This window comes from Archocentrus centrarchus, chromosome 4 (assembly GCF_007364275.1).
Source record: "Archocentrus centrarchus isolate MPI-CPG fArcCen1 chromosome 4, fArcCen1, whole genome shotgun sequence".
Lineage (NCBI taxonomy): Eukaryota > Metazoa > Chordata > Actinopteri > Cichliformes > Cichlidae > Archocentrus > Archocentrus centrarchus.
In genome coordinates, this window is record NC_044349.1 from 1,385,979 (window position 1) to 1,413,621 (window position 27,643).

Here is a 27,643-nt window from a genome sequence, read left to right on the forward strand (position 1 = left end):
TCACTGTGTGGTAATTCCCTCCCCATGCATTTATCAGATACTATTGTGTGTCATCATCTTTGTGTCCTCTCTGGTAGTTCGTGCAGTTGTGGCTTCCTTCCCTTCTTCTGCCTGAAGCTTCTGCTGGGTTGCTGCTTTTAATCTATGATGTTGTGGAGGGTTCACATATGAAGCGCCCTGAGTTGGCGCGTTGCAGCACTAAATGATTAACTGAATTAAGTCTGAGGCTGGACCAACAGTCTGAAGACAAATGCTGTCAGATTTTATTTTAGTACAAATCAGGTTGTTTGGTGCCACGCTGCAGAAATCACTGATAGTGTGGTTTCAGTTCTGCTCACTGTCACGTTTCCTTTGACCGACCTTCATGGCGTTGAGAAAGGAGACGGTAAATCTTTAGTTTGGTGCTCCTGTAATGAAAGAGAAATTAAGTGTGGATTTGGTCACATTTTCTTTACACTAATTATTATTTCTGTGTGTCTGCTGTGCTGAGGACGTGCTGACTGCTTTACTCACTGCCATGAATCCAGGTATGTCATGTATGATCACCCCCTCCCCGCTCTCCTGCTGTCTCCTCATCTTACTCATCTTCCAGGCTTTTCCCACAATCATCATGGAAACCACCAACATGACTCCTGCCACCGACGCTGCTATAGCTAAGACTGCGGTGGTGTTATTAGCAGTTCCCTGTGGAGTCGGTTGATCTGCCGCCTTCATCGGTTTCTCCTCAGCGTGGACGACAGAGCCGGGCAAAGGCTGCGACTTCAGCAAGTCAGATATATCTGAGGGAAGACGGGAAAACGACTGTGACATTACGATCATTCAGCAGAGCCAGAACTACAAAAATGGCTTCCAGGCAGGGGTGGTCATAATGTTTGGCTCATTATTGTAAGTGTGATGTCATGCTCCTCATCTAGTGTCTCAGCGGTTCCTCACCTTCCAGACTGAGGAGGAAGAAGGCATCATCTCCTTTGATGAAGTTTCTGCTCTTCAGCCTGCTCTGGGTGATGAAGGTACTGGTTCCGGAGCCTGGGCCCCGATAGTAATAACTGCCGTCAGACTCCGTTATTTTAGAGCCCACATTCCTGGGATTATCCCAGTAGTACTCCGTACCTTGGGGGGAACCAAGGAAAAAAGAAAAAAAGATTTTAGGTTCCTGGGAGTACATCTGCAGGATGATTTGACCTGGAGTATCAATACGACCAGCATTGTCAGGAAGGCCCAACAGAGACTGCATTTCCTGAGGGTTCTTAGGAGCAACCATCTGACCCAGAATCTGCTGGTGTCCTTCTACCGTTGCTGTGTAGAGAGCATCCTGACCTACTGTCTGTGCGTGTGGTTCAACAGCTGCACAGCAGCAGACAGGAAAACACTCCAGCGAATCATCAACACGGCTCAAAAGATCATAGGCTGTCCCCTGCCCTCCCTCCAGGAACTGTTCAATGCCCGCTGCCAGAGGAGGGCACAGAACATCCTCCAGGACCCCTCACACCCTGGACACTCCTTGTTTCAGCTACTGCCATCAGGCAGACGTTTCAGGACAATGAAGGCCAGAACAAACAGACTGAGGAACAGCTTTTATGCCAGGGCTATCATTGAACTGAACTCTGTGTGGTTTGGACAGTGATGTGGGGTGGTAGTGCTGACTGTGTGCGTGCGTTGGTGTGTATTGGGGCTAGATTCGTCTGTTAATTTACTATTGTGCACTGTATTTTAGTAATCATTTTTATCACTCATATTTTTATTATTTTATTATTTATTGTCTGAGGCACCTACAAAGGAATGCATTTTAAATTTCGTTGTGCAACTTCTGTGTACAATGACAATAAAGATTCTGATTCTGATTCTGAAACACAGCAGCTCAGTGAAAACCCATCTTTCTTTCTTGGTATATAATTAGTTACCCTGGTCCCGCCTCTCTTACCGTCAGAGGACATCTTCTCAGGGTCGGTTGTGACCATTCGGTACATGTTCATGTGCTGCCTGATGTCGGACTGCTGATCCATCAGGGCCATGGTTGCTTGGTGCCACGGACATGGCCACTTGAGGTTGTGGTCATTGGGGCCTGAGGTTAGGTAGAAGTAGGTGGCCATGTAGCCCGGCCTGTCGCTTCGTCCGTTGAGGTACACACCTATCTGCAGGGCACAGAGAACAGGAAGCACCGAGTCAGAGGATTCGTGCTCTCCGTGCTCGTCACCTCATGAAGTGTTTCCGGTTCTTTTTAATACGTCAGAATATAAAAGCACCAGATGCCTTAATGGCATTTAAATATTAAATATAAAATTTAAATCATAATTTACCTGGAAGGAGTAACCTGTTGGTGACAGGAAGCGAGGGCTGTACACTTTACGTCCGGCCGGTGTGGTGGCCAGCAGGTGGGTGATGTTGCGGATGTGCCAGATGTGTTGAGGGCACTTTGTGGATGACAGGTTGATGTCATCCAAGGAGAAACCTCCCTTCGATGGACTCTGACCTCTCACGCCCTCAAAAACTACACGGGCCTTCTGGGTCACGTTCAGGTTGACATAATGCAGCTCCCAGGAGCCCATGACCCCTCCTACAAGGAGGGGAGAACAGATGTCAGCCCCTGATTTATCACTCTGCAAAGCTTTAACGCATCTGTGTGTACAATTTTTGATTTATTTTAAACTCCACTTAATTGCTGTTTTAAGGCATCAAAGTCAAAACTTTCCAAATCGCACCTTTAACAATAATAGTTATCTATTACCTGAAATGCTGTGGAAGAGCTTCATTTTCCCGCTGGGGTTGGCTTTGTCGTACTCTCGCACCCAGATATTGAGGACGTCGTCCTCTGCCCCGGAGTTATAGAGGAAGAACTGCAGACACTGGGCTCCCGCTTTGGGAAAAAGCCAGCGGCTCTCCAGAAGAGCTCGCTCTCCCGGCTGAGCAGAGGCCGTGCTGAAGTGCATGAAGTAGCCTTTCCCTGGGCAATAAAAGGCAGTGGTGATATTAACAGCAACAGTGTCATATTACAGTAGGTCTGATTTCCTGTGAATGCCAAATAATTGATGAGCTATTGCTTGTACTAAACCAATAACCGAATTTCTGATTAAATGTTTCCAGTTAAAGGGGGAGCTTCTGCTTTTCAGTAAAAATCTGAGTCCATTTTTTGTGCCTGGCCTGTAGGTACAGGTACAGTTTGTATGAATCTATGCCCTAAGGGTAATTATTGGGCCTCAAAATGTTATTTATTTATTAACAGTGTGAGAGGTTTCCTTCTGCATCTGTCTTGTATACGAGCAGCACAGTCACGCTTCTCTGAAACCATCTTGAAACACCTCCGGGCTCTTATTTGGGCTGCATTATTACCTGCATTATGCATTACTGATGCTGGAAACAGTAAAAACTCACATTTCTGGTTAAAGGTGTTTGTATTTGTGTTTCCATCACAGTGGAAATTCAGCTTTATGCGTTTCTCCTGTTTTAGTGAGATCACTTCGTCCTTGCCGGAGTTCATCACGAGTTATTTTTCCTGCAAACTAAATGCATAAACAATAAATCTCTTTATCTTGAATGCAGCGTGAACTGTGCACAGGTCACTGCTGTAAATCAGCTCGGCTCTCTTTGTTCTTCAGATCCATGGCTGATAAGAGCAGACTCTACTCTAACTCTACTCAGATTCCAGTTTCTGTGACTTCACTGCGTGTTTTTATAGTGACATTTATTTAATTAAGGGAGTAAGAATCTCTTTGTGCAGTGTTGTCACTGTGCAGGTTTTTAAATGAAATCATTTAATAATACATCTCCAGGTTCCTTCCATGAAGGCTCAGCACCACAGCACACGTTTCTGTAACGACGGTTACCTTTGCACTGTCCCAAGTTGGTGAAGTCAGTCTGAGGGCCTGCAGTCACCAAAGCACGCTGCTCCCACTTTGCATTGCCGGAGGCCTGAATCATGCCGCAGATGTTCTCCTCCTCAAAGTTACAGCTGTCCACGAAGGTGGAGGACTGGGCTGTCGAGAGGAAAAAGCCACAGCGTCATCCATCAAAGGTACATTAGACCAGGACTGAAACACGATGTTTAACCTCTGGAAAAACAGCTGGGTTAAACTGAAAAATGACCAAAAAGAGAGGAAGTACACATTTACCACTCTAGGTTCATTGGTGTTATCTTATTAATAATCAATAATTCTTTGATGGAGACTTGTTATGCAAGAGTTCTGGGTCTGATAACTCTGATCAGCTGTGTTATCACATGTCCAACTTTTACTGGTCTGCACGGAGGCCTGATAAAAGGAAGATGCTGATAAAAGGCCTGAAAACGAATGCACGCAGAAAGCTGAGGCTGATGGGATTCATCGAGGTCAGCTTGGTGTGACCTGAACACAAAAACAAACCATCTCTGGACCCACTGAACACTGTTCACTGCTGCAGGTGGAAAATTAACCTGTAGATGAAACTAAGATTTGATTGTCCTGAAGCTGCATGAATGATGGGTGTGTGAAATATTAATGATTACCAAAGCATTTTCCTCTCCTCCAAGATATTCATGGCTTATAACTGAAGACTGATTATGGTTTATTATTATCAGTGTTTATCAGCATCATTTTCTGCCAGGTAGACTCTAATCTGTGGTCCACTGTTTAGTTGTGATGGGACATAAATCATTCCTACTTTACAAAAACATCCATTCTGTGTAATTATTTACATATTTTCTCTTGTCTGGATGGCAGGAACGTGTTTTTTTTTTTTGTATAATATGAACATGAAAAGTACCGGAGCATGTTTTTGCTAATCAGACATGAGGTAGAGATATGTTTTCAGCTCTGTTTGTCTACAAGATTATACCAAAAAATTGCATCATGAATTTTGTAGAACTTCAGAATAACATCAGGTTAATATTTCATGAAGTAGTGAGTGAGGAAACTTTGTGACTTTAATAGTTGACTGACACTCAGTAGCTGCGGTGGTGTGTGTGTGGTAGTCGTTAATGTTTACCTCTGTGCCTCATAATGTTTTAAACGTGCTGCTGTTTGCATTGAGTGCACATGCGCGACTCCTTTCTGACTCACTGCAGTTGTAGAGGCGGTTGAGCTTGGTGAGGTCACTCGCGCTGAAGCCCATCCTCTGGCCAATCACATCCATGAAGTGGGGGATCTTTGTGACGATGGTTGGCTCCGAGCCGGTGCTGAAGGCCGTCTTGCTGTAGTGCATCACAGAACCGTAGTCGTAGGGAACCCCCAGGGCGCTGGACACCGTGTCATCGTATGTGTTGAAGTTGTGCTCTTTCCCTGAGGAACACCGGGAAGAAATCAGCCGTCGTTTCTGAAGCATTTCAGTCGAGACACCAGACATATGAAACACAGCCTCCTGCTGTACCTATAATCTAAGTCTAGATTAAATGAGCTGTAATTAAGAGTTTCACTTGTTACCGGACTCAATGCGCTCCCAAATGATGTCAACGTAGTCGTCCCGGTCAGCTCTGGACTGCTCGTGCCAGAATCCCAGAGCGTGTAGGAACTCGTGCTCAACGGTTCCCAGGCGATCACAGTTACTACCAATGGACAGCTGCTGCTTCCCCACGCGCCGGTTCCCCACAGATGAGAAGCATCTGTGGAGGGAGAGCTAGATGCACAAAGGTCCAAGTGGACACACATCTCCAGTCCTCCAGGTTCAACTCACACACTGAGTGTCCACACAAAGTGAGCGGGATGCACAATCATGACTAATAATTTAAATTTACAGTTAGAGTTTTTAAAAGTGTAATTAATTTAATTTACCAGTCACAACTAGATAAGTTATGATTGGTTCATGTCACAAAGGTGCTCATCTGAATAACCCCTTTTAAATACAGGGGATGCATTTGTTAATGATACCAAATGTTATTGTTTTAATAGCCCGCGAGGCCTCAGGTAACATATATCTGTGTGTGTCTGCATAGCTGAGTACTGCTGTACACCAGCCGGAGCCGACAGCAGCCGAACCAAATCCAGGCCACTGCCGCGCCACTTACCTGCTGCAGGTGAGACACTACACAGTATTTATTAAGTTTTATAGGCATCATTCAGAACTACACCGTAAGTAATAGATTACAATAGATTGCTAAAATCACTCATTATTATTTCAGTTTGTTAACAGTTAAACAGTAAAATTAAGGTTTAATCAAGTATTTATTAACCTTCGTTATGAGTGTTTTTATTGGGCTTATTGTAGGGGGAACTGCAGGGTCAGCTGGTGATTCTGCTGGTTTGCCATCAGGTGGCATCTTTCACGTATTAACGTCTTATCATTTGTGGTTAATCTGAAAGCATCTTTGGGTTTCACTGCCTCACCCGCTGCCTTTGAACACAGAGATGTAGTTCTCCTCTCCTCTCCACGGTGCGAAATCAATGCAGGTCTTCAGTCTGTACTGATCAAACGCCTTCAGGATCACTCCCTTTGCATTCATTTCTACAAAGTCCAGGACAAAGAAACAGAGAAACATAATGATTTGCTGCATGCAGTCATTAAGTGCTACGAATGTGAGCTTCCAGAATGCCTCACCCAGGCTGTCCTCTAAGTAGTAGGGGATGGTTGTTGGCCAGCGATACTCCTCTCCTATGATGGAGTTCCTGCCGAGTATCTAAAGGGAAACACGAACACTGTTACTGTATGTGGCAGAACTACCAACCAAGCCAGTGAGCAAACCCAGTTTAATCCTTTCTAACTCTGATCTTCATGATGTATTCAGCGTGACATGAAACCAGAGCTTGTGCTGACGTCAAGAACCACAGACCATATAACTGGAAGTCTGTGAGCAGGGCAGGAAACAGTATCAGCTACTGTTACGTAAAACATTAGGAGCTGGTTCATTGGGATAGTAGTAGAAGTTGCTAATTCTCCAGTGATATAAGTCGCTGCAGAAGATGAGCCCTCAAAAAGATAAATTAGTGCAGGTGAAGAATTTTTTTTCCCAATTTTCAGTCACAAATATCCACATAGAAACGACGCCGCTGCGCACTAACTTTGTCACAAGGTGTGCAGTTAGAGGCCCAAATGCAGATGCAGAGTTCATGACCAAAGGTCAGCCATTTATCAGGCTGCTCAAACATAAACAAAGTGACAGAAAACAGTGAAATCCAACAAAGCACTGAGAGGAAAAAACACACTCAGAGGGTAACAGAGGAAGTGGAAACTAAACACAGCTGAAAATAATCAAGATCATGACAAAGGAGGTGAAACACAACACTCACTGACTCACATCACTAACAGCAACAAAGACCTGACACTAGGAGAGCTGGACTAACGAAAACAGAGCATCAGAAATATAAATCAAACTAAACAGAAACCAGAGTACAAAAGTAATAAAAACTCACAACTAAACACAGAGGCGTCACTAAAATAAAGAAACTAAGAACCAAAATCATGCAACAACACTAACATGACAACACAATCACTCTCACATGCTCCAGGGTTAATAATTAACAAGAATCTAAAGTCCAAAAATACAAACCTCAACATTCATGACAAAGAACCACAAAAACTCACTTCGCTCTGATCAATATCTCCTTCCAGCAGGTCCAGCCCAGCCGCTGCAGAGAAAACATTAAATAGGATCAGAGAGAGGTTCTCACGTAAAATGAAACAAGAAACATGAGCAACAACAAACCTTCATTGATGGTAAAGATGTCCCAGTCATGGCCTTCATCAACATCAGTTTCTGTGGGTAAGGAATCATTAATAAAGAGATGAGAGAGCCGTAAACTGTAATAACATTACTGCATTACTCTGGCTGTGCGTCAAGCTTCTTCTGCTTGAAGTGAAAGTTGCGTTAACAGTAATATGCAGGCAAGAGTAATACAACAGTCCTTGGACCAGTGGGATCATAAATTCAGGTAAAACACCTTTGGGGTGTAGATTGAAGCAGGGTGCTGATTAACTCTGACTCTTAAATTTGACTCATTAAAAATAAATGTTGTCCTATAATAAGTAACCGCCACCAAAAACACGTTAACATTTAGCTCACCTGTTTCTCCGGTTAGTTTGGCTGCTGCCTGTGAAGTAAATGAGAATGCACAAAAATCAATTAACAGAGAAAGCTGTAATAATATCCACACGAACCTGAATGGACTCACAACCTGCCTCCACTCCTGACAACACAACATTTATCACTGGAAATATAGTAAATGGATGACTTTATTATATCCACATGAAGAGGTTTCTCTTACCAATCCCAGACCAAACAGCAGAATGATCCACCTGAGCTCCATTGCTCCGGCTGCAGGGCAGTGCTCACTGAAGTCCTGCTTTGGCTCGAGTGAAGTTGTTGCTGTGTTTTTATACAGAAGTTTTTTAGAATCATTTTATGACTCAGGTTGTTGGTAATTATGTGGTTGTATAATTAATCATTAATTCCATCCATCAATTTTCTGCTGCTCACCTGGGTTCAAATCATGGGTCAGTAATCTAATCAGAACTCTGAATTATAAAAAGTTGAATGAATAACTTATCTGGGCGTTGTAACAACAGTAATAAAGAAATTTGAACTTTTGAAGTTCAATTGTGTAGAGACGTACAGCAGAGACTCTCATATTTAATTCAATTCAATTCAAATTATATAGCACCAAAAACAGTCGCCTCAAAGTGTTTTATATTATAAGGTAAAGACCCTACAATAATACAGAGAAAACCAAGCAGTCAAAACGACCCCCTATGAGCAGCACTTGGTGACAGTGGGGAGGAAAAACTCCCTTTAACAGGAAGAAACCTCCAGCAGAACCAGGCTCAGGGAGGGGGGGTCATCTGCTGTGAGGGGGGAGAGACAGAGATTAATAATAACTAATGATTAAATGCAGAGTGGAGTATAAACAGAGTAAAAAGAGGTGAATGAAAAGAAACAGTGCATCATGAGAACCCCCCAGCAGCCTAGGCCTATAGCAGCATAACTAAGGGAGGGTTCAGGGTCACCTGATCCAGCCCTAACTATAAGCTTGATCATAAAGGAAAGTTTTAGGCCTAATCTTAAAAATAGAGAGGGTGTCTGTGGGTGTCAAAATGTGGCCTACTTGCCACTGGGACACAAATATATATATATATATATATATATATATATATATATATATATATATATATATATATATATATGTAACTATGCATATTTGTAAGTAATTTCAAACTGAATTTCTGTAATTACTGCGGCCCCCTGCAGTACCTTTGCAGCCCACCAGGGGCCGCTGCCCACATTTTGGGAACCACTGATCTATAGAGAGACAAATATGAATAGATAAACAACAGTTATTATGAAAGAGTCAGACTTTCTTATCAAGAGGTAACAGGCACCTTGTGTTTATTTGGTAATACAGTCATTTATGCAGCAAAATGTTTAGAAAGAAAATGTCAAACCAATCACAGTCTGTGGTTTCATGTGTGAATCTGTGACCTCAGGCCCAAAATGAGATCGTGGCTGTTGTTGTTGTTTTCTGCCAGGAGGCTTTAAAGGGTTTCCATAAATGTATCCACTGGTATAAAAACCAAAAAGACTTACATTAATCTGCTGTGTGTGGTATCAAGCTCAGTGATGTAAAGCAGAAAAAATCATAGAAAGGTTAATTGAAAACTTCTTGATCTTCCTTCCTCGTAGTTTCAGCTGCTTTCAGTTTACTCTTCGGGTGGATTTCTTTTAATTAATGATCACTTTCTCCTTGTTATGCCTGCAGAGCCATTTAAAACAATACTGTATGGCTGAATCAGTTCATCCTCATATATATTTAAAAAATGAGATCATATGACTTGGAAAGAGCCTGACTTATTCTGCAGAAAGCATTCAGGATTAAGAGGATATATTTACGTAAAAAATGCTGTCAGGGTTTGATTGTGAGTTTGCTAAAAGTAGATTCTAATAGATGCCCAGGAATCCTGACTTTTATTTATTAGACCTCAGCTGTGAATGAATGAACTTAATACTTAAAATATACAAAAACTGTCAAATAACAAAGACATGACAAAATGCTTCTATGTCCATCTGCTGTGTCTGTTATGTTGGCTGAGTATGAAGACTATTAAAAATCCATAAAGCTACCATTAGAAGTGTTACTCTTTGGACTGTTTGGAAACTCAGGAACTGGTTTCAGTTGCTTTCCCCGCTACAATAAACTAACCTTTATATTTAGGGTATAGCTGTGAGAGTCAGTCCTCTCATCCAACTCTTGGCAAAAATGGAAAATAAGAGTGTTTAACAAATCGATATTTAAAGCCACAGAGAGCAGAACAGGCACTTAAATACTGTGATCGAACCGCAGCTTCCACTGGAGTCAAGCACAGTAACTAACAGCAGGACAACTGTAAGCGTCTCTTCTTTGTGATTGTCAGCATGTCTTTGAGTCCCAGCGTCTCAGCTGTCACAGACACACACACACACACACCCACCCACCCCCCACCCCCCACCCCCCAGCTTTTTTGTGTCTCAGTTTTGGCACCACGACTCTGCTCGCTGCCCCGTGTCCATGTGGCCTTGCGACCCTTCACCTCTGGATGCGGCTCAGTCTGTCGCACATGATGGACAGGTACTGTGTCAGCTTCACCATGGCAATGATGATGCTTCCTCCAATCAAAGTGCAGGTGGGCCAGAAGAGGGAGTGGAAGACGGCGACCTGGCTGTAGATCTGCGTCAGGATGGCGCTGTCTGTTCTGTCTGTGGGGTCCACGAAACACTGAAGTACGCGCTGAGACCTAAGACGCTCAGAGATGTTCTGAACCAAGGCGTGCATGGCTGCATGGTCCTTACGGCAGTTTGGGATGTAGAAGCACTGAAGGGCCGGACAGAAGGAGAGTGAAAGCTGTGTTTACAGCCTTACTCAAATAAAAAGGAACATTTTTGCTGCTGAAACACGTACACCACAGACGCCAGCAGTTACTGAGTACCTCAGGATTGTTGTCCTGCGTCTCCTCGTTGTGGAACAGTCGCACCACCCTCCCTGAGGAGTTAAGGCTGACATACACCTGCAGGCAGGGGTAGCGAGAACTCTTCCAGCACTCTGTCCCACAGCTGTATGAGCAGTTCACATCCCACACTACAGTGGAGTTCACAACGGTGCAGCTCGTCTCATCAGTCCACACGCTGGAGAAAGATAAAAACTGTTATGAGGATATGTAGCTGAAGGATATCCAAGGAGAGTGCTCTGTTTACAGCATCCTCAAGCTCTCTCTTAAATTTTACAGAAACAAATTCAGCGTATTACCTGTCAGAATAAGAGCGCAGGATGGTGATTCCCACAACAAAGTACATCATGATGGAGAATAAGACCATGCTGAGACCCAGCAGGATGGCTCTGTCCTCTCCGGCCCTTAGAGCCGTCACTGTCTTCCTCCTGTCCAGGACCTCATACTCACGAATCTTCTGGTAGATGGATCTAAAAATAGCACACACTGATGATGCGTCTCTTGACAGATCTTCAAGGGAAGCTGAAGCTAAAGACCTAAAGAATCTAAAGGTAGATGAGACTGAATAAAAAAATCATACCTGCGGTCAGTTCTTCCATTTGTTGCTTTACTTCCTGCCCACAGAAACATCCTGTCTGAGGAATGCTCTAACTGTAGTCCACTGTTGCTACCGGAGGTGCTGACCCACCTGTGAAACACACAAAGACTGCGAGTCAAGAACCAGCACATCCTGCAGGATCTGACTGCTGCCGTCCCGACAGCCCTGCGACCTCCTCCAGAAGGTATTTCAACATTATTGTGCTGGTGTGAAATGCACATATTCAAAACAAAAACAAAAAACAGCACATCGATCATAACCAGCTGTGAACGTGTGGCTGGTATTGTTGTGTGTGTGTGTGTGTGTGTGTCTCTGTGTGAACAGATTTAATGTACAGATCGTTAACATAACAGCATCACATTGACAAAATCTAGTCTAGATATAGTGACAAAACATATCTCATGTTTAATATACAGAATTATTATCTGGTGGGTGGCTCAGATTTGTCCTGGAGTTTGTTTCAGTTTCGCTCTTTGCCAGTTTCCCCTTTTCTATAGGTCCAATCCCAATTCCTGCTGGATCCCTGAGGGCTAAGGGTTGACTCAGGGTCAAATCCTGACGTGGAGACAAATTTGCTTTCTTGCATTTCTCTAGACTTCATCTAGGAAACTATCCACAGTTACCGTGGTGATATTAAACACAGAGGAGCAGTAACCTCCTTCAACTGTTACATTATTGTTTCACCTGATTGTTGTAGCTTGTGAGTCTGTCAGTGTGTTATTAAGGCACAGTGCAGTTCTGATGGAGAATTGCATGTTTCTGTGGGCAGATTTTGCCAGTGCGTTAGTGCCTCAGCTGTTCATAATGTAGTCCCAACACTGAGTGACCGATGCCACAGGTGGAGCGATCCCATCACAGGACAGCCTTTAGTGACAAAAACAAATACATAACCGAACTGCAGCAAACATCAGTCAGTGAACACAACCCCAGCTGCTTACAGGACGTGTGTTCATGTCACACATGTCAGTGCTGAGCTGACCCACCGTACCTCGTTACTTATTTGCAACCTGAGCTTAACGGGTCGCTTTTATCAGTCATCAATAAGAGTTACAAAAGGTCACAGTTTCATTTCATCTACTGTACGTCTTCTGGGGCAGTAAAGGTAAAAGTTTCCCTTCAGGGCAACAACATCCATGTAGGGCGGCTGTACTGGATGAATGAGTCTAACCCAGGATTTTCATACAGGAGGCTGGGGGGTATATTAATTTTCCAGGTGTTTCCCAGAGTACCACTACATCTGGATAAGCTGTGTAGATGTACATTAAACAGTAGTGGATTCAGAAGTTTTAGATTTCTGTAGTATAAACAGTATATTTTTAAAGATGCTTTAACATCAGTTTAAAAACTGTGTAAGACACATTAAGACACGTGTAAGCTAAAATAAGTGTGTGTCTGTGTACATGTCTGAACACGTGTTGGTCTGATTTATGAATGTGTTGACTGGCTGCGTGCCCACTCAGGGTGACATGTGTGTCTTTGAGTGTTATATTTGTCAGTTATTTGGACACTTGTGTGTAAACTAATGGAAAAACTCCACCAGCACACATGAAGTGGTATGCAGGCACGCCGCTCACAGCACATTGCATTCATTCCTTTACAGTTTAAGACCTCCTGCATAAACGGATACCACGCTGTCCCGTAACAGCTGACGTCATGAAGGTCAGACTTCATTGTCACCTGAACCAGAAAGAAACGTTGCATATGTTGTGTTGTAACACACAGCACCATTTCTAAGCCATGACCCGAGTAACTGATGCAGCCATGGAGGGGAAACAAATTCTCATAAATATGCTGCAAACCATTTGCAGGTTGAATGAAAAGCCCTGTAAGAATGCACACAAACAAAGGAGGACTTCATGACCTAAACCTGAGGATTCCCCACAAGCTGCAAACTGCTGCTGGTGGTCTGCGGGTTTGTTTTGGGAGGTCCTGATATTTTAGTATTCTAGTTTCTGCCAGGACTTAAAGTTGTATTTTGATTTATTAGTCTTGCCTTCATTGTGTCGCCCTGCTTCTTCTCAAGTCTTTGTCTTGGTTAGTGATTCTCTCTTTAGTCACTTCCTGTTTTATTTTGACAGTCATTTATCTCTCGTGTCTTGTGTTTAATTCTACTTCCTCCTGTCAGGTCATCGATTTGTTTCACCTGTCCCTTGTTTTCTCCAGCGGTGTCCCATTCCCCTGATTAGCCCTCAGTTGTGTCTCACCTGTCCTGGTCTCAGAGCACGTGTTCCTTGAGGTTCCCAGCTATTTTTGGACTCACCCTCTGATCTCTGAATCTGGCCTAAATAAAAGGTCAACCTTTTGTTAACCCACTCTGCCTTGGAGTCTGTGTTTGGGTCCTAAATCACACGAGAACCGGTGAGTCTCCACTACAGAAAGGCAGGCTGTCGTTCACAGGAAGATTCAAAGGCAGAGACGTCACAGCTAAAAGAGCAGAGGGTGAAGGTCGGTCCAGCACCATCACGAGGACAGAAGGAGGTGTAAAGGTTTCCCACAAAACATTCAATACTGAAACCGTTTGATTTTACATGTCCAATTATTTAAAAGCCCCAAACGTTGAGCACTGTGTTACAAAGGTTCTCTCACACTGTTCTTTATATACAGATTTAAATATATTGAACCACTTGGAGAGCAAAAATAATTTAACAGGAAAAAGAAAAGAGAACCAAATCAGCTGCTGGCACCTGGCTACTTATTGGTCACTCCTTAATATTTACTGAAGCATGCTTCATTACATGCACATGAATTCACTCACTCAGTCTAATAAAAAATAGGGCAATGACTAATAGGCCACCTGATGGGTGCCTGATTCAATATTTACTCGTCCTGTATGTTTGTGCTGCACGGTCGGTTCAGGTGAACGCTGTTTCAGACTGAGCACTTTTTAGCACAGCATAGCAGAGCTTTTAGCAGCAGCTTAGCGACGGGTTAACGTCACTGAAACCTACACCAGCGATAAGATAACTGTGCATGTGACAAATAAACACTATCTATCTTATCTTAAGACGATCAGTGGTGGCAAATGTCAACAGTGGAAGCAAAGAATCACATTTTATGACTGAAACGTGAACCGTGGCCTAAATCAGTTTCTTCCAACTTGCGGGCTGAAGGATTTTTCTAGAGGATTAAGAGTAACACACCTAACAAGGTGGATTTTAACCACAAACAACAAAAGAGAGCAGACAAAAGGTAACGACATACAACAGTGGCATATAAACCCATGTGGAGCGAATAGACAGGATCCTAGGAACAACAAGTAAACCTGGACACTGAGAGCAAAGTGCTCTGTTAGGATAAACTGCTACTATTAGTGGCATCTTTAAGATAAGATGGGGACTGATTATTCAGGACTTTGTGTGTGAGGGGGATTATAGACCAAATTCTTTATTTAACAGGGAGCCAACGAGGAGATTCTGATATGGAAGAAATACACTGCTCAAAATACTTAAAGAAACACTTAAATTATATCAGATGTCAGTGGGAGAAACTGTGTTAGGAATGAAAGGATGCCAAATCATTTGATGGAAATGAAAATTATCAACCACAGAGGCTGAATTCAAACACACCCTGAAAATCTAAGTGAAAAAATGATGCTAGGCTGGAACATTTTGACAACATTTCTTCTGAGCAACTCAAAATTGTACTCAGCAGTTTGTTTGGCCCCCGCATGCTCGTATGCCTGCCTGACAATGTCGGGGCTCCTCATGAGATCCTGGGGATCTCCTCCCAGAACTGGACCAGGGCAGCACTGAGCTCCCCAACAGTCTGAAGTGCAACATGGTGGTGTTGCACTTCAGACTGAAACATGATGTCCCAGAGGTGTTCTGTTGTATTTAGATCAGGTGAATGTGGGGGCCAGTCAATGGTATCAATTCCTTCATCCTCCAGGAACTGCCTGCATACACTCACCACATGAGGCACCAGGAGGAACCCAGGACCCACTGCAGCAGCGTGGGGTCCAAGGATTTCATCCTGTAGAGGTCTGTGTGTCCCTCCATGGATATACCTCCTCTGACCATCGCTGACCCACCACCAAACTGGTCATGCTGAACAATGTTACAGGCAGCTTAACGTTCTCCAGGTGCTCAGGGTGAACCTGCTCTCATCTGTGGAAAGCACAGGGCTCCAGTGGTGGAGCTGCCGGTTCTGGTATTCTATGGTAAATGCCAGTCAGGCACCACAATGCTGGACAATGAGCACAGGGCCCACTAGAGGATGTTGGGCCCTCAGGCCCCCTCACTAAGTCTGTTTCTGATTGTTTGCTCAGAGACATTCACACCAGTGGCTGCTGGAGGTCATGTTGTAGCTCTGCAGTGCTCATCCTGTTCCTCCTGCACAAAGGAGCAGATCCCGGTCCTGCTGATGGCTTAAGGACCTTCTACAGCCCTGTCCAGCTCTCCTAGAGTACCTGCCTGTCTCCTGGAATCTCCTCCATGCTCTGAGACTGTGCTGGGAGACACAGCAAACCTTCTGACAATGGCACGTATTGATGTGGAGGAGTTGGAGTACCTGTGCAGCCTCTGTAGGGTCCAGGTAGACTCTGTAGGTGCCGGTCATGGTTCTGTTAGAATAAGTGTTGTGCTGGAAATACAAAGGGCCATTGGTAACCCCTTTGTTTGTTTGATTGATTGATTGATTAATTTTGTTCTTGTAACAAGGAGAAATTTTCTCATAAACACTGTGGTAATAAGTATCAGGACTCAAAACTGTATTTCAACTTCATGCTGGGAAACTTTGTTCTTAAAATACATTTTAAGTTCTTTTTTTCTTAACGTGTTCCCCATATTTCTTTGTAATCTTTGTCCAAAAAAAGAAAGTGTGCATCATAAAATCAAGTTACCACACCAGTTCATCGTTTTACATCAAGATGTGAAACTGCAGAAATGCCTTCAAATCCAAGAAAATGGACATTTTTATCATGAAGACTGTGTTTCATTTGTTTCAGTGAAATGTGGACTTAAAGAATCCAACCTGAACAAACCTGAGCAGGTAAGTTCATTCAGCTCCAACATTTGCTGATGCTGGTTCAAGTGGTTTGACAAAAATTAGCTAAGCTAAAGTTCTCCACTGTGTGCAAACAAGGTGACTGGTTTTGTGATTCGTGATGATGTGAATCACACGATAACTTAGTCTTATGGGCTTTATCTTACAGAATCGAGGCGTCCTTTCATTTGTTAGTTACAGTTTTTAAAACAGTTTCTCCCCCTTTACCTTTTAAAAATGGTCAGAGATCATCAAAAATCTAATAACTCACAGTTTTAAGACACGATCTACTTTATTTATCCCAAAAGTTTAGAAATTCCTCTGTCACAGCAGTCAAAGTGTTTAAGTGTTTAACCACAGAGCTTAAAAAAGGGAAACAGCTCAATAAACTTGATACAATATAACAAGAATTTAAATAGAAAGAGAAGAATACATATAAACTTTTGAAAACATTATGAATGAAAATGTAAATATAATTTAAAAGTATCTAAATAATGAAAAATGTTATAAATCCAGGTGTTGTGGTACGAGCTGGTAAAGGTTTCATGTATCTTCTTCTGTGGCAGCGGAGCTGGAAGCTGCCTGTCCGGTAAATAACTGAACTATAACATTTACTTTTATTTGAATCTATTTTTCACAAGTAATTCAACTTTTAGTTCGGTTTCCCAGGACTTGGATAATAAATAAATATAAATAAATGTCCTATGATGAGGAGAAAAAGCCTCTCTGTGGAGAGGAGGAGATAGTCTTAAGCAAAACGCTTAATTTAAATAGACTCTTGAGCCAAAGCCGGACTTAACCAAACACAGAATGGATTCTGTACAAAAACACTTCCACAAATACATATTAAAGATTTTACAGCTCCCACCTGAGCAGTGATAATGAATCAGAGCTCACCTGATTTCTGACGGCGGTGTCAGGTAAAAGTCAGCGGCCAGACTGTCGGAGCAGTCGTCCCCTAACATGGCACCTTATGGTTCACGCCACCTTCACCCATTGGGTCCAACAGGCTGCTGCCATTTAATGTTCTGACCACTGCCTGAGAGGAAGACTCAGCACTCCTTCATTTTCCTGGTAAAGCCCAGGAAGAAGGATCCAATTATCAGCATCAGAAGATGAAATGATATGATATGAAACTTTGTTGCTAGTTTTAAAACGTCAGTAACAGAATCTGCTGATGGATTGTACCGAGTCTGTCCCACACTTCTGTGTCTGAGGTGATTGAAGCCTCGTGGCTCTGTTTGTGACTGCTGCTCTGAGGTATCAGGTCTCAGTTACTGAGCTTACATCACCCCCATCTGCATCAGTCAGGGTGGATGTGGGAGGCGGCTGTGCTGCGTGTAGGGGAGGGGCAGTATCAATGTTCTTAATACACAACTTAAAGTCCAAAACCCCCCCTGCCTCATGTCAAAGGCCTCTAATGCCACACTGAGAGGAAAAAGTCAGAGATGCCTTTGAAGCGGGGGCACCCTCACTCTGCTGGCAGATGTTTTTAGGACACAGTTTGAGGTCTGGCCTGAGGGAAACCCCGTCCTTTTACTGCGACCATGAAAAAGGAAGTGATGTCGGCAGCACGGTGCCTCAGTGTTCAACAGTGGCGCCAGCAGAATCTGGAAAATACAATTTTGATAACAGCAGATTTTTTTTTTAACTGATTAATGTGTTTGATATGCGTCCTCTCAACAATTGTATAATGAAATGTATTTGATGGATGAATAACTGGAGTTAATGTCTCTGGATGTGGGCCATCAACATCGCTGGTGTTTGACTGCCTCTGTGGCCGTGTTGATTTTCCTTTTATTTTGTTAGCAAGCAGAGACGTAGCTTTGAAATGAGCAAACTAAAGCCATGTTTTTCATTTTTAAGGCTTTTGAAAACAGAAAGCAAACCATCCTAAACGGTGAAGAGTCTGTTGAGAATCTGCAGACCTTGTAATGTAACAATCATCATGTGGAGCAAAAACCATGATGGCTGCCATTAGTGCCATCTACTGCTAGTGCTTAGCACTCATTAGCGCTTTTTGATGTTTAGATACATATCTCTGGAGTATAATGATGACAAAGCACTGAGTGGATTTGCACTGATGGACCTCTGTCATGATACAGGAACCAAAGCTGTGGTGCCAGTGGGGTGATGGTGAAGAATGCAAGAATGCATGGTCTTAATCGTAGGGTTCTTGTCTTATTGATCACAGCATAGAGAGTGCGCTACAGTGTGATTGATAACGTATGATTGATAGGTTAGGAGCGTGCACCATCCTCAGTTTCTACATCAGATCTGCATCTCAATGATGACGGTGAAAATGCTCAACTTGAGGCTTCATAATGAAACAGACAAGGGAGTGATGTCACCGTGGCTATGACCATCCTTTATATACAGTCTGTAATGCAGCCCAAACTGTGTCAGAGACGGGAAAATTCGTGATATTATAAAGATTACAAAATAAAAAACAATGAATAGAATTTTGAAAGAACGGAAAGCTGGAGACTAAAATGATTTTTAGTGTTTAGTTGTTTAAGTTTGTATCAGGTGATCTTTCATTCAGCAGGTGCAGAGCTTTTTCAATCTAATATTGTAATTTCCTGATTCCATTCATGTTTTTTTTTTAAATATGTGCTGCTGGTATTATCCCTCATCTAATGGCACCACACGCAGTCTGACCTTTAAATGGACAACAGATATCTTTGTATGTACATCAGTGTGTTTGGTGTTCTTATCATCTATCACATTATTTTGGATGCCTGTGTTCTTTCAATGAGAAAAGAGCACAGGCATCTGTAAAAAAAAAAAAAATCTGCCCCTATGTTATAAACAGCACTTCCCAGTCCAAGAACTACACTTTTTTTTCCACCTCTCACTGTTTTATGCAGCTAAACAGAAAGTTACACTTTTGTCATGTCTGTTAAAAAAGTCACGGGCAGCAAGACTTGTGTTGTTAAAACCACCAGAGGAATGTGCTCCACCCAAACTGCTACATATTACTGTCCTCTGCTGCATCCTTATGCATGTACAGACCCACATACCACACACACACACACACACACACACACACTGGCTTCATTTCAAGCAGGTCATAACCTCAGTCACTCGTCTCTCTTTGACAACATAAACCTCTCGGCGTTCCTGGAAGGCGGGAGTGTCAGGTGGTGTGGTGACACCACAGGTGCTGCCGTTCTCTGTGACAGGGTTAGACACAAAGGCATGTCTACACACACACACACACACACACACACACACACACACACACACACACACACACACACACACACACACACACACACACACACACACACACACAGACAGAGCTCTAAATAATTTCTTCACCCTAAAATGTAATGATTTCTGTAATGTGCACTTGCTTTCTGTCACCACAGTGTGACCATGAAAGCAGATTTATGTCCCACACCATGAGGGTGTGTCTCAGCAGTGATGTCATGGGTCTGTTTCTGGAAGGTTATTCGGATGGCATCTGTGCAGTGTGTGTAATCTGCAGTTGTCTTTTTCTGACTGCCTGCTGAACAGACAGTGAGGCTGCGATGCAGCTGTTCACCTTTGTTTACACTGCGCTCTACAGCTTATAAAATACAGCTGAAGTAATAATATAGAACTGAACAGTGAAGATGTACATGTTATGTAAACCAAAAACAAAGTAAATGGCACTGCTGTCACATATTCCAGTGCGGTCTGCTGGTGTATCACTTCAGCTCAGTCTCATACAGATGTGCACAAAGTTGTTGGTACCCTTCTGTTAAAGAAAGAAAAACCCACAATCTTCACTGAAATAACTTGAAACTGACTGAAATTCATTGATTATTAACTAATGAAAATCAGACGTTGCTTTTGAACTGTGGTTCATCAGAATCATTCAAAAAAACAAACTAATGAAACTGGCTTGGACAAAACTGATGGTACCCTAGAAAAGTAAGTTGACCATAGACACTAATGTGTGTGCTGTAATTAGCATCACAGCTGTCTTCATATTTGTAATCAGTCAGTCTGTCAGTTAAAGGTGAAAAGCAGTCACTGTGCTCAGCTTGATAATCAGCAAAAAAGACCCTGTACGATCCCCAGGAACTGAGGGATGGAAGACAGACAACAATGTAGACTGATAGTACTTTGAGACGGGCTCGAAAGCTGGGATCTAGCTCTCCAGGAACATATTAACAGCCTCAACCGAGGAAAAAGTGGAATACCCTGAAGAAAGAAGTGGCTGAGACAATGAAACCGAGTCAGCTATACTGTTCAGAAGAAACTCTTGAAGGAGTGGTGGTTGTGGTCCTGGCGAACCCCAACAAACCCCTTCCTACTTACCCACCACAACAATGCCTGTGGTACAAAGGCTGCAGCATACATCAACGGTACGAAAGAAGGAAGAGGCTCACCGAAGTCTAGAGGAAAAGAAGAAGCAGCTGAGTAAAATCCCAGCTGAAGCCAGGCAACCAAGTCTTAACCAAGTAAAAGTAGAGTAAAAATATATTACTGGGCTGGACATAAAGGGTGATCCACTGATAGTATTTACAGACCCAGAGTTGAAGCTCCATATCAAGGGTCAGGAATGTGCTGAACTCCAGAGCTGGAGATAAATACCAGGAACAAGCTAGAGACCATCTAAAGGAATGGACTGGAAAGCATGCTGAAAAACAACAATTAGGAGTGATATTTGGGCAAACCCACCTTACTACGCAGTGACACAGCTACCCATGTGGGACAAGAAACATTCAAAGAATACCAGAAAAGGATGATAGCCACCCTGGGGAGAGGGCTTAGCAAATCGAGTGAACAGAGTCGTAATGTGCACCAATGGATTAGGATCCAGTACACTCAGTTAGGAGACACAGGAGGTCGCAATGCTTGCAGCAATAAGGTTGCATCTCAACATGGTAGCCACCTTTTAATGAGGTGAAGGAAAATGTGGTGATACTGTCCCCAGAGCAGAATGAGGAACGCCTGAAGAAGGCTTTTGCTAAAGTGAAAAAAGATGACAGTAAGCCTCGGGTAAAGGCTAAAGCAAGGCTGAAAGGAAAGTCTCCAACGAAGGAGGAACAAATGCAAACACAGCCAGAATATAAACCTGAGGAGGATGAAGAGGAGGCGGTAGTCCTGATCACTCAGTGCTCCTCAGGCCAACTGGAATAACAAAAAGGTGACATGTTAACTCCAAATGAAACCCAGGAGATCCAAGAATTCAAGAAACTGAAGAACCAGGTCCGGGATGCCCAAAAAGAGGATATTTCCTGTGGTCTTATTTCCTGTGGTCCTTCGAGTGTGTAGAGAAGAACTGGATTTTATGGTTCACAGTCTGAAGGTGCAGCACGGTTATTTTTTTTGCTCTACGTTGCTTTATGTTGCTTATGAAATTCTCAGGTGACCCCTCCAGTGGGTACTCACCACAAGGTAGTCCACAAGGCTCAGTTATCCTGTCGTGGATTAAGCCCAGTCTTAGACTAGAAACCTTTTTCAGTGGAGACTTTCATTGAAATCTTCTAGAGCTAGGTGTGATCAATCTTTGGGAAACCGGGTGCAAACATTTTTAGTCTGAAAATGGCCAATGTTGGCTGGCACTCAACTACAGGCACAGCTATGGGCTTCAGACCGATATCTAAATTGCCATTTTTATCTAAGATCCTTGAAAAAGTTGTTTTTAAGTAACTTCACGCATTTTTAAGCCTACATGACATGTGGGAAAAGTTCCAGTCTGGTTTTAGATCACGTCACAGCACAGACTGCACTTTTGAGAGTTTTTAATGATTTGCTTTTAGCAGTTGACTCTGGTAGTCCTGCAATTTTAGTGCTTTTAGACTTGTCAGCTGCCTTTGACACAGTGGACCACGAGCGCCTTCTATCACGTCTGGATCTTGAAATCAGAATAAAAGGCACCGCTCTGACCTGGTTCCGATCTTATCTCACCAATAGGAGTTTTTCAGTTCACTTAGGAGATTGTTTTTCTTCAGCAGCACATCTTTCTTGTGGAGTACCTCAAGGGTCCATTCTAGGTCCAATTCTTTTTTCTCTGTATATGTTAACTCTGGGAGCTATTTTTAGGAAATATAATGTTTCCTTTCATTGCTTTGCCGATTATGTCCAGGTGTCTATGCCCATCAGATTGAACAGCAGTGATCCACGGGAGCCCTTGATGAGCTGTCTCAGTGACATTAAATCCTGGATGGAAAACAACTTTTTGAATTTAAATGATAACAAGATCGAGGTTATATGTTTTGGTAAACTCGATCCCATAAGTAACTCCTCCGGCATTCCAAGTCAGTTAGCTCCTCACTACCATGATGCAGTGAAAATTCTGGGTGTTATTTTTGATGACTGTTTTAAAATGGAAAAACAAATAAGTACTGTCACTAAAAGTAGCTTTTATCAGCTCCGAGTCATTGTTAAAGTAAAACCCTATCTTCCGCATCCCTTTAACAGTCCGGGGTTTTTTTTGGTCAAAAACGCCTAAAAATGTAATAAAATTTTGAGGTTAAAGCTGTTCCTAAACCCTTAGGACTGTGTGAAAAAGCTTGGGCATTTTGTAAAGGTAACATTCTGTATTTTTTAATACAAAAGTAAGATTTTCTCTAAGTGTAACTATCAGAAAGTTATTTGGAACAGACAGATTTGAAGATGTTTTTTCTCATAAAAAAAACAAAAAAACAAGAGTGTAGACAGCTGAAGTTGGTACTTATGGACTAAAACACACCATGATTACTAAGAATAAGGTCTTGGGTATTCCCATTTCAAATTTGAAAACAATAGCTGTAAAACTGAGCATTTTACAGCATATTTCATATGGTATAGGTTGTGCGTTTTTCAGAGGGACATTTTTGGAGACTACAAATGGATACTTTGGATGAATTTGGATAACCCTGAAAAATGCCATAACTTTTGAATGCTTCATCCTACATACGTCAATGAGGGCTCTAATGAAAGCTTACACTTAGAGGAATTAGAATATCTCCCTGTTTTAGAAATTCATATTTTATCATAAAAAAGCAATAAAGAGTAAACTAAATATGTGCATTATAAAAAGTACTCCAAACCAGTGCTCTAGTCAACAAACATTTTAATAAACACACAAATATTTTAAACTATTTATGTCATGGCCGGGGAGGAAACGGACGAGGAAGGACAAACATGCAGGACTCCGGAGATGGGCATAACTTAAAGGCATTTATTAAAGTAGGGAAAAACAATACAAAAACCGTTCAGAAGGGAGACGAAGGGGAACCACAGGGAGCACAGGAACACACGGGCACACAACATCAACGACGCGACAGAGAACAAATGAAAACTGAGGGCTTAAATACACAATGGGTAATCAGGGCAAGAGGAAACAGCAGGGAACAACAGGTGAGGCAAATGAAACTAATTACACAGGGGAAGCAAAGCTAAACACAAAGCACAAGGAAATCACATTGGCAAAATAAAACAGGAAGTGATAAATCAAGGAACACGCAGACAAGTCACAACACTGGGAACATGACAAACATACAGGGAGGACAAACTCAGGAAATAAACTATTAACACAAAACGCTGGGCCAACGGCCCAGGACATGACAATTTACATATTTATTGGCACATTATTATTTTACATGTTGTTTTCTCTGTGCCAGTCATTGTAGCAGTCACGGTTTGCAACAAAACACAAAGGCATGTTGCATGTTCCACACTTGACTGGAGTTTTTTCATGGCACTTTTCTGTTCTTTTCTTTGTGTTTTGGCATTGTTTTGAACTTAAAACCCATCAAAACAGCAATAGCGCACATAAAACAACTTTTACCCATGAGCGCACAGAAATCCTGTAATGACTAAACTCTTGTTCACAGAACACACCAAACCCACACAAACTACACATTGACATGTTCAAAACTTCATTGGCTAAACGTCTGTAGCGTCATGTTTATTCTGTGAGCTGATAGGTTGGATCTTCAACGCTAAAAGTTGGGCATGAGCTTGTGCTAGTCTGTGACACTCATTGGCTGTTCCTCTACAGACAGTCCAGTTGGTCAAGTTAGGTGTCAATCAAAGCCTAAACCTCCTGGCTGCCATTTTGAACCCAAACCGTTCGTGTTAGCGGTAAATACAAGCTGGGACAGCAGGTAAAGTCGGCAAAAAAGTGTCTTTACTTTTTTCCAAAAAAAAGTTTAGGCTCTGTTTTTGGTGCCCTTGTGGATGCGACTCCTGTTTTAGACCTCATGGATGTATTGGATTATATTCACTGGACTGTTATGGACAGAATGATGCCAAATTTGTGGGGAATTATCAAGATTTGGACTCGAAACAGCCTTCAAAGGTAGGGAACGTCAAATTACTAGTTTCGGGTATTAGTTTAAAATACCCTGTGGTGTATAAGCTGTGATTGTTGTGCCTGGCATACATGGTTGGAGAGCCGTAGCTTTCTTTTGGTGTGTCGCATGTGTGTGTGGACCAACCAGGGACAGAGAAATTTGGCTGTAGAGTCAGAGAAGCTGCGGGATGGCCCGGGTACCGACCCATCATATTCTGCGACCACAGGGGGCGATAGCGTACATCCCTCTGCATGTACGTGCTGAATACCAGCGAGAAGGAGACTATTTACGTAAACTGCGTAAGCACCAAAACATGAGATTGTAAACCTTACGGAATATTATTTCGTTCGCATTGACGAAGGAAATGCGTTTTTTTTATTTGACATTGAACACAGCTGGACGGACCGTTGCATTGAATGCTTTTATTCTATCGTTTGAAATACATAAACCCACTACTACCCATCCTTCAATAAATTGGTAAACGATAAATAAATGTTGCAGTTTACGTAAATAGTCTCCTTCTCGCTGGTATTCAGCACGTACATGCAGAGGGATGTACGCTATCGCCCCCTGTGGTCGCAGAATATGATGGGTCGCAGAATTTGGTGTAACACCGGCACGGATTGTTATAGGCAGGGGCGTGGTGGCCATCGGGGGGTTTCCCGAACGGCCAGTCGTTTCCAGGCCAAACCGGCTGGTGATCAGAATTTTTATATAGTGTAATGATCCATGATGGACGTTATTGCTAAATGTGTGTCAGTTATTGTTCTCTTTAAGTTAGGTTGTTTTGGGGTTGAACCGGAAGGAGATGTGGGGGGTCGCTCTTGGGAGGGAGGTCTCTTTTTTCTTGTGTGAGTTAGAGTTGGCTGTATCCGGCGAGAGCTGTTCTGTGTGTGTCCGGCCTGATTAAATGGTGTTAGTAACGAAACCTCTGCCTGGTGCTTGGGTGACATAACGGAACGTTACACTGGTGTCAGAAGCTTAAACTACGAACTACCACGCCTGGATCTATTACCAGCGGCTCTGCTCACGGCTCAGGGACACAACTCCCGATTATGCGGAGGAACACTGTTAAGAAGGAGGAGCAGGAGATGGATATCCGACCCGCTCGCAGCGTGAGGGAAGCGGCGCTCCAGCTGGCCGCTGAGGCTGGGTTCTCCCCAGGTTTGTCTCGGCTGGAGGGCCGTTCGCGCCATGATCGCCATTTCGGCGGGACGGAGCGGAGGTCATGTGATGTAAACAATGATGGCGGCGCCCATGCACAGCCGGCTACGGTAAACATAAAGACACCCAAGTTCAGCGGTAAGACGCCGTGGGAAGTGTTTATTGCTCAGTTTGAACTATTAGCTGCTGCAGCTGGCTGGTCTGTCGAACATAAAGCATTGCAATTAGCTCTGTGCCTGTGTGAGGATGCAGCAGCATGCCTGCTGCTGCTGAGTGAAAGAGAGAGGGGAGACTATACTGCTCTAGTTGGGGCACTCCAGAGACGGTTTGGGCAGTATAACCAGCCTGTGCTACTGAGGTCAGAGTTTCACAACAGACGGAGACTGCCTGGAGAACCGCTGCGTATCCTGGCCCATGACATTGAGTGCCTCTGCAGGCGGGCCTATGACAACATGCCCCTTGCAGTGCAGACAGAGCTCGCCCGTGATCAGTTCCTACAGGCCCTCAGTCCCAAAGAGCTCCGTATTCAGACACAGCTTGCTCGTCCAACCACACTCAGTGCAGCTCTGGAGTTGGCGTTGGAGAGGGAGATGCTGACAGGACCTCCTGGAGGGGCTGAGGATTCACCAGTGGTCAGAGCAACATCTGCACCTGCTGAGCGGACGGAGAGGCAGGGGGGACCACACAGCATGACCCAGGCGGCTGCTCTTCAGTCACCTTCTCCCCGTGCTGGCACACGCCGCCGACCACAAAGCTGCTGGGGATGTGGACAAGCTGGACATCTCATCAGGCAGTGCCCCAGGTTTGCAGCGGCGCAGGGAAACGGTCAGGGGCCCGTGTAGGTGGGAGTACACGGGCCGTCGTGACCAACACCCCCACACCACCCACATTGTCACCTGGCATGGTCATTACTGTAGGCTGGACCCAAGTTGGTGACTTTTGCCACATTCCGGTGGTGGTTGATGGGGTATCCTGCACAGCACTCCTCGACACAGGGTCCAACACAACACTGGTCCGACCTGACATCATTCCAGCTGGGACTGCCATGCAAACAACCAATGTGCAGCTTAAGACAGTGACTGGTGACCTGGCCCCCATAAAAGGGAGGGGGATGTTTCAGTTTAAGGTTGGAGACCTAACCATGCCTTTTGCTGCCTGGGTGGCTGACGTCCAGGATGCCTGCATCCTGGGGCTGGACTTTTTACGAGCCATTGATGGTGTGCTGGACCTCGGGGAAGGCTGTCTGTTACTCCCGGGAGGAGAGAGGGTGCAGCTTAAACCCCCACCTTTAAACCCATCCCCTGCTGTAATAGCGGCTTGCACCTCGGAGTCCCCTGTATTACCACTAGTTGAACAGCGAACTGATGAAGAGGAGAGGCTGTCAGCAGTGAGAAACGTCTGGTCCAGGAACTGTGAGGGCCTGACTCAGCAGCAGCAAGGAAGTCTATGGCAGGTGCTCTTGGACTTTAAAGACATTTTTGCCCTCACAGAGTGTGATGTAGGCCTGACACACTTGGTGGAACACGTTATTGACACTGGGGATGCTCGTCCTGTTAAAATGCGTCCTCGTCGCCTTCCTCTGGCTCATCAGGAGGCGGCTGACCAAGAACTGCGTGAGATGCTAAAGATGGGCATCATAGAGCCATCTGAAAGTCCCTGGGCATCTGCTGTGGTGATGGTGCCCAAGAAGAACAGTCCACGAATGCGCTTCTGCATGGACTACAGGCCACTTAATAAAGTTACT

The 27,643-nt window shown here is 43.7% G+C and overlaps 2 protein-coding genes across 2 annotated transcripts; both read right to left on the reverse strand.

The window, feature by feature from the left end:
• Positions 1 to 267: 267 nt before the first annotated feature.
• On the reverse strand, positions 268 to 8,260 carry mep1ba (meprin A subunit beta a). Its single transcript, XM_030727045.1, has 15 exons — positions 8,166 to 8,260; positions 7,964 to 7,991; positions 7,607 to 7,657; positions 7,486 to 7,529; positions 6,502 to 6,580; positions 6,291 to 6,408; positions 5,391 to 5,569; positions 5,031 to 5,249; positions 3,822 to 3,971; positions 2,726 to 2,941; positions 2,298 to 2,554; positions 1,922 to 2,132; positions 934 to 1,110; positions 514 to 779; positions 268 to 407 (listed from the first exon to the last, which is right to left on the reverse strand). Exons 1-15 carry the CDS (start codon positions 8,205 to 8,207, stop codon positions 363 to 365), a joined length of 2,082 nt encoding a protein of 693 aa, XP_030582905.1. The 5' UTR covers positions 8,208 to 8,260; the 3' UTR covers positions 268 to 362.
• A 2,144-nt stretch (positions 8,261 to 10,404) lies between these two features.
• s100p (S100 calcium binding protein P) lies at positions 10,405 to 17,456 on the reverse strand. The gene is made up of 5 exons (XM_030727048.1): positions 17,354 to 17,456; positions 11,456 to 11,563; positions 11,175 to 11,345; positions 10,858 to 11,053; positions 10,405 to 10,742 (listed from the first exon to the last, which is right to left on the reverse strand). The coding sequence occupies exons 1-5, from the start codon at positions 17,419 to 17,421 to the stop codon at positions 10,458 to 10,460; spliced, it is 828 nt and encodes a 275-aa protein (XP_030582908.1). The 5' UTR covers positions 17,422 to 17,456; the 3' UTR covers positions 10,405 to 10,457.
• Positions 17,457 to 27,643: the final 10,187 nt, after the last annotated feature.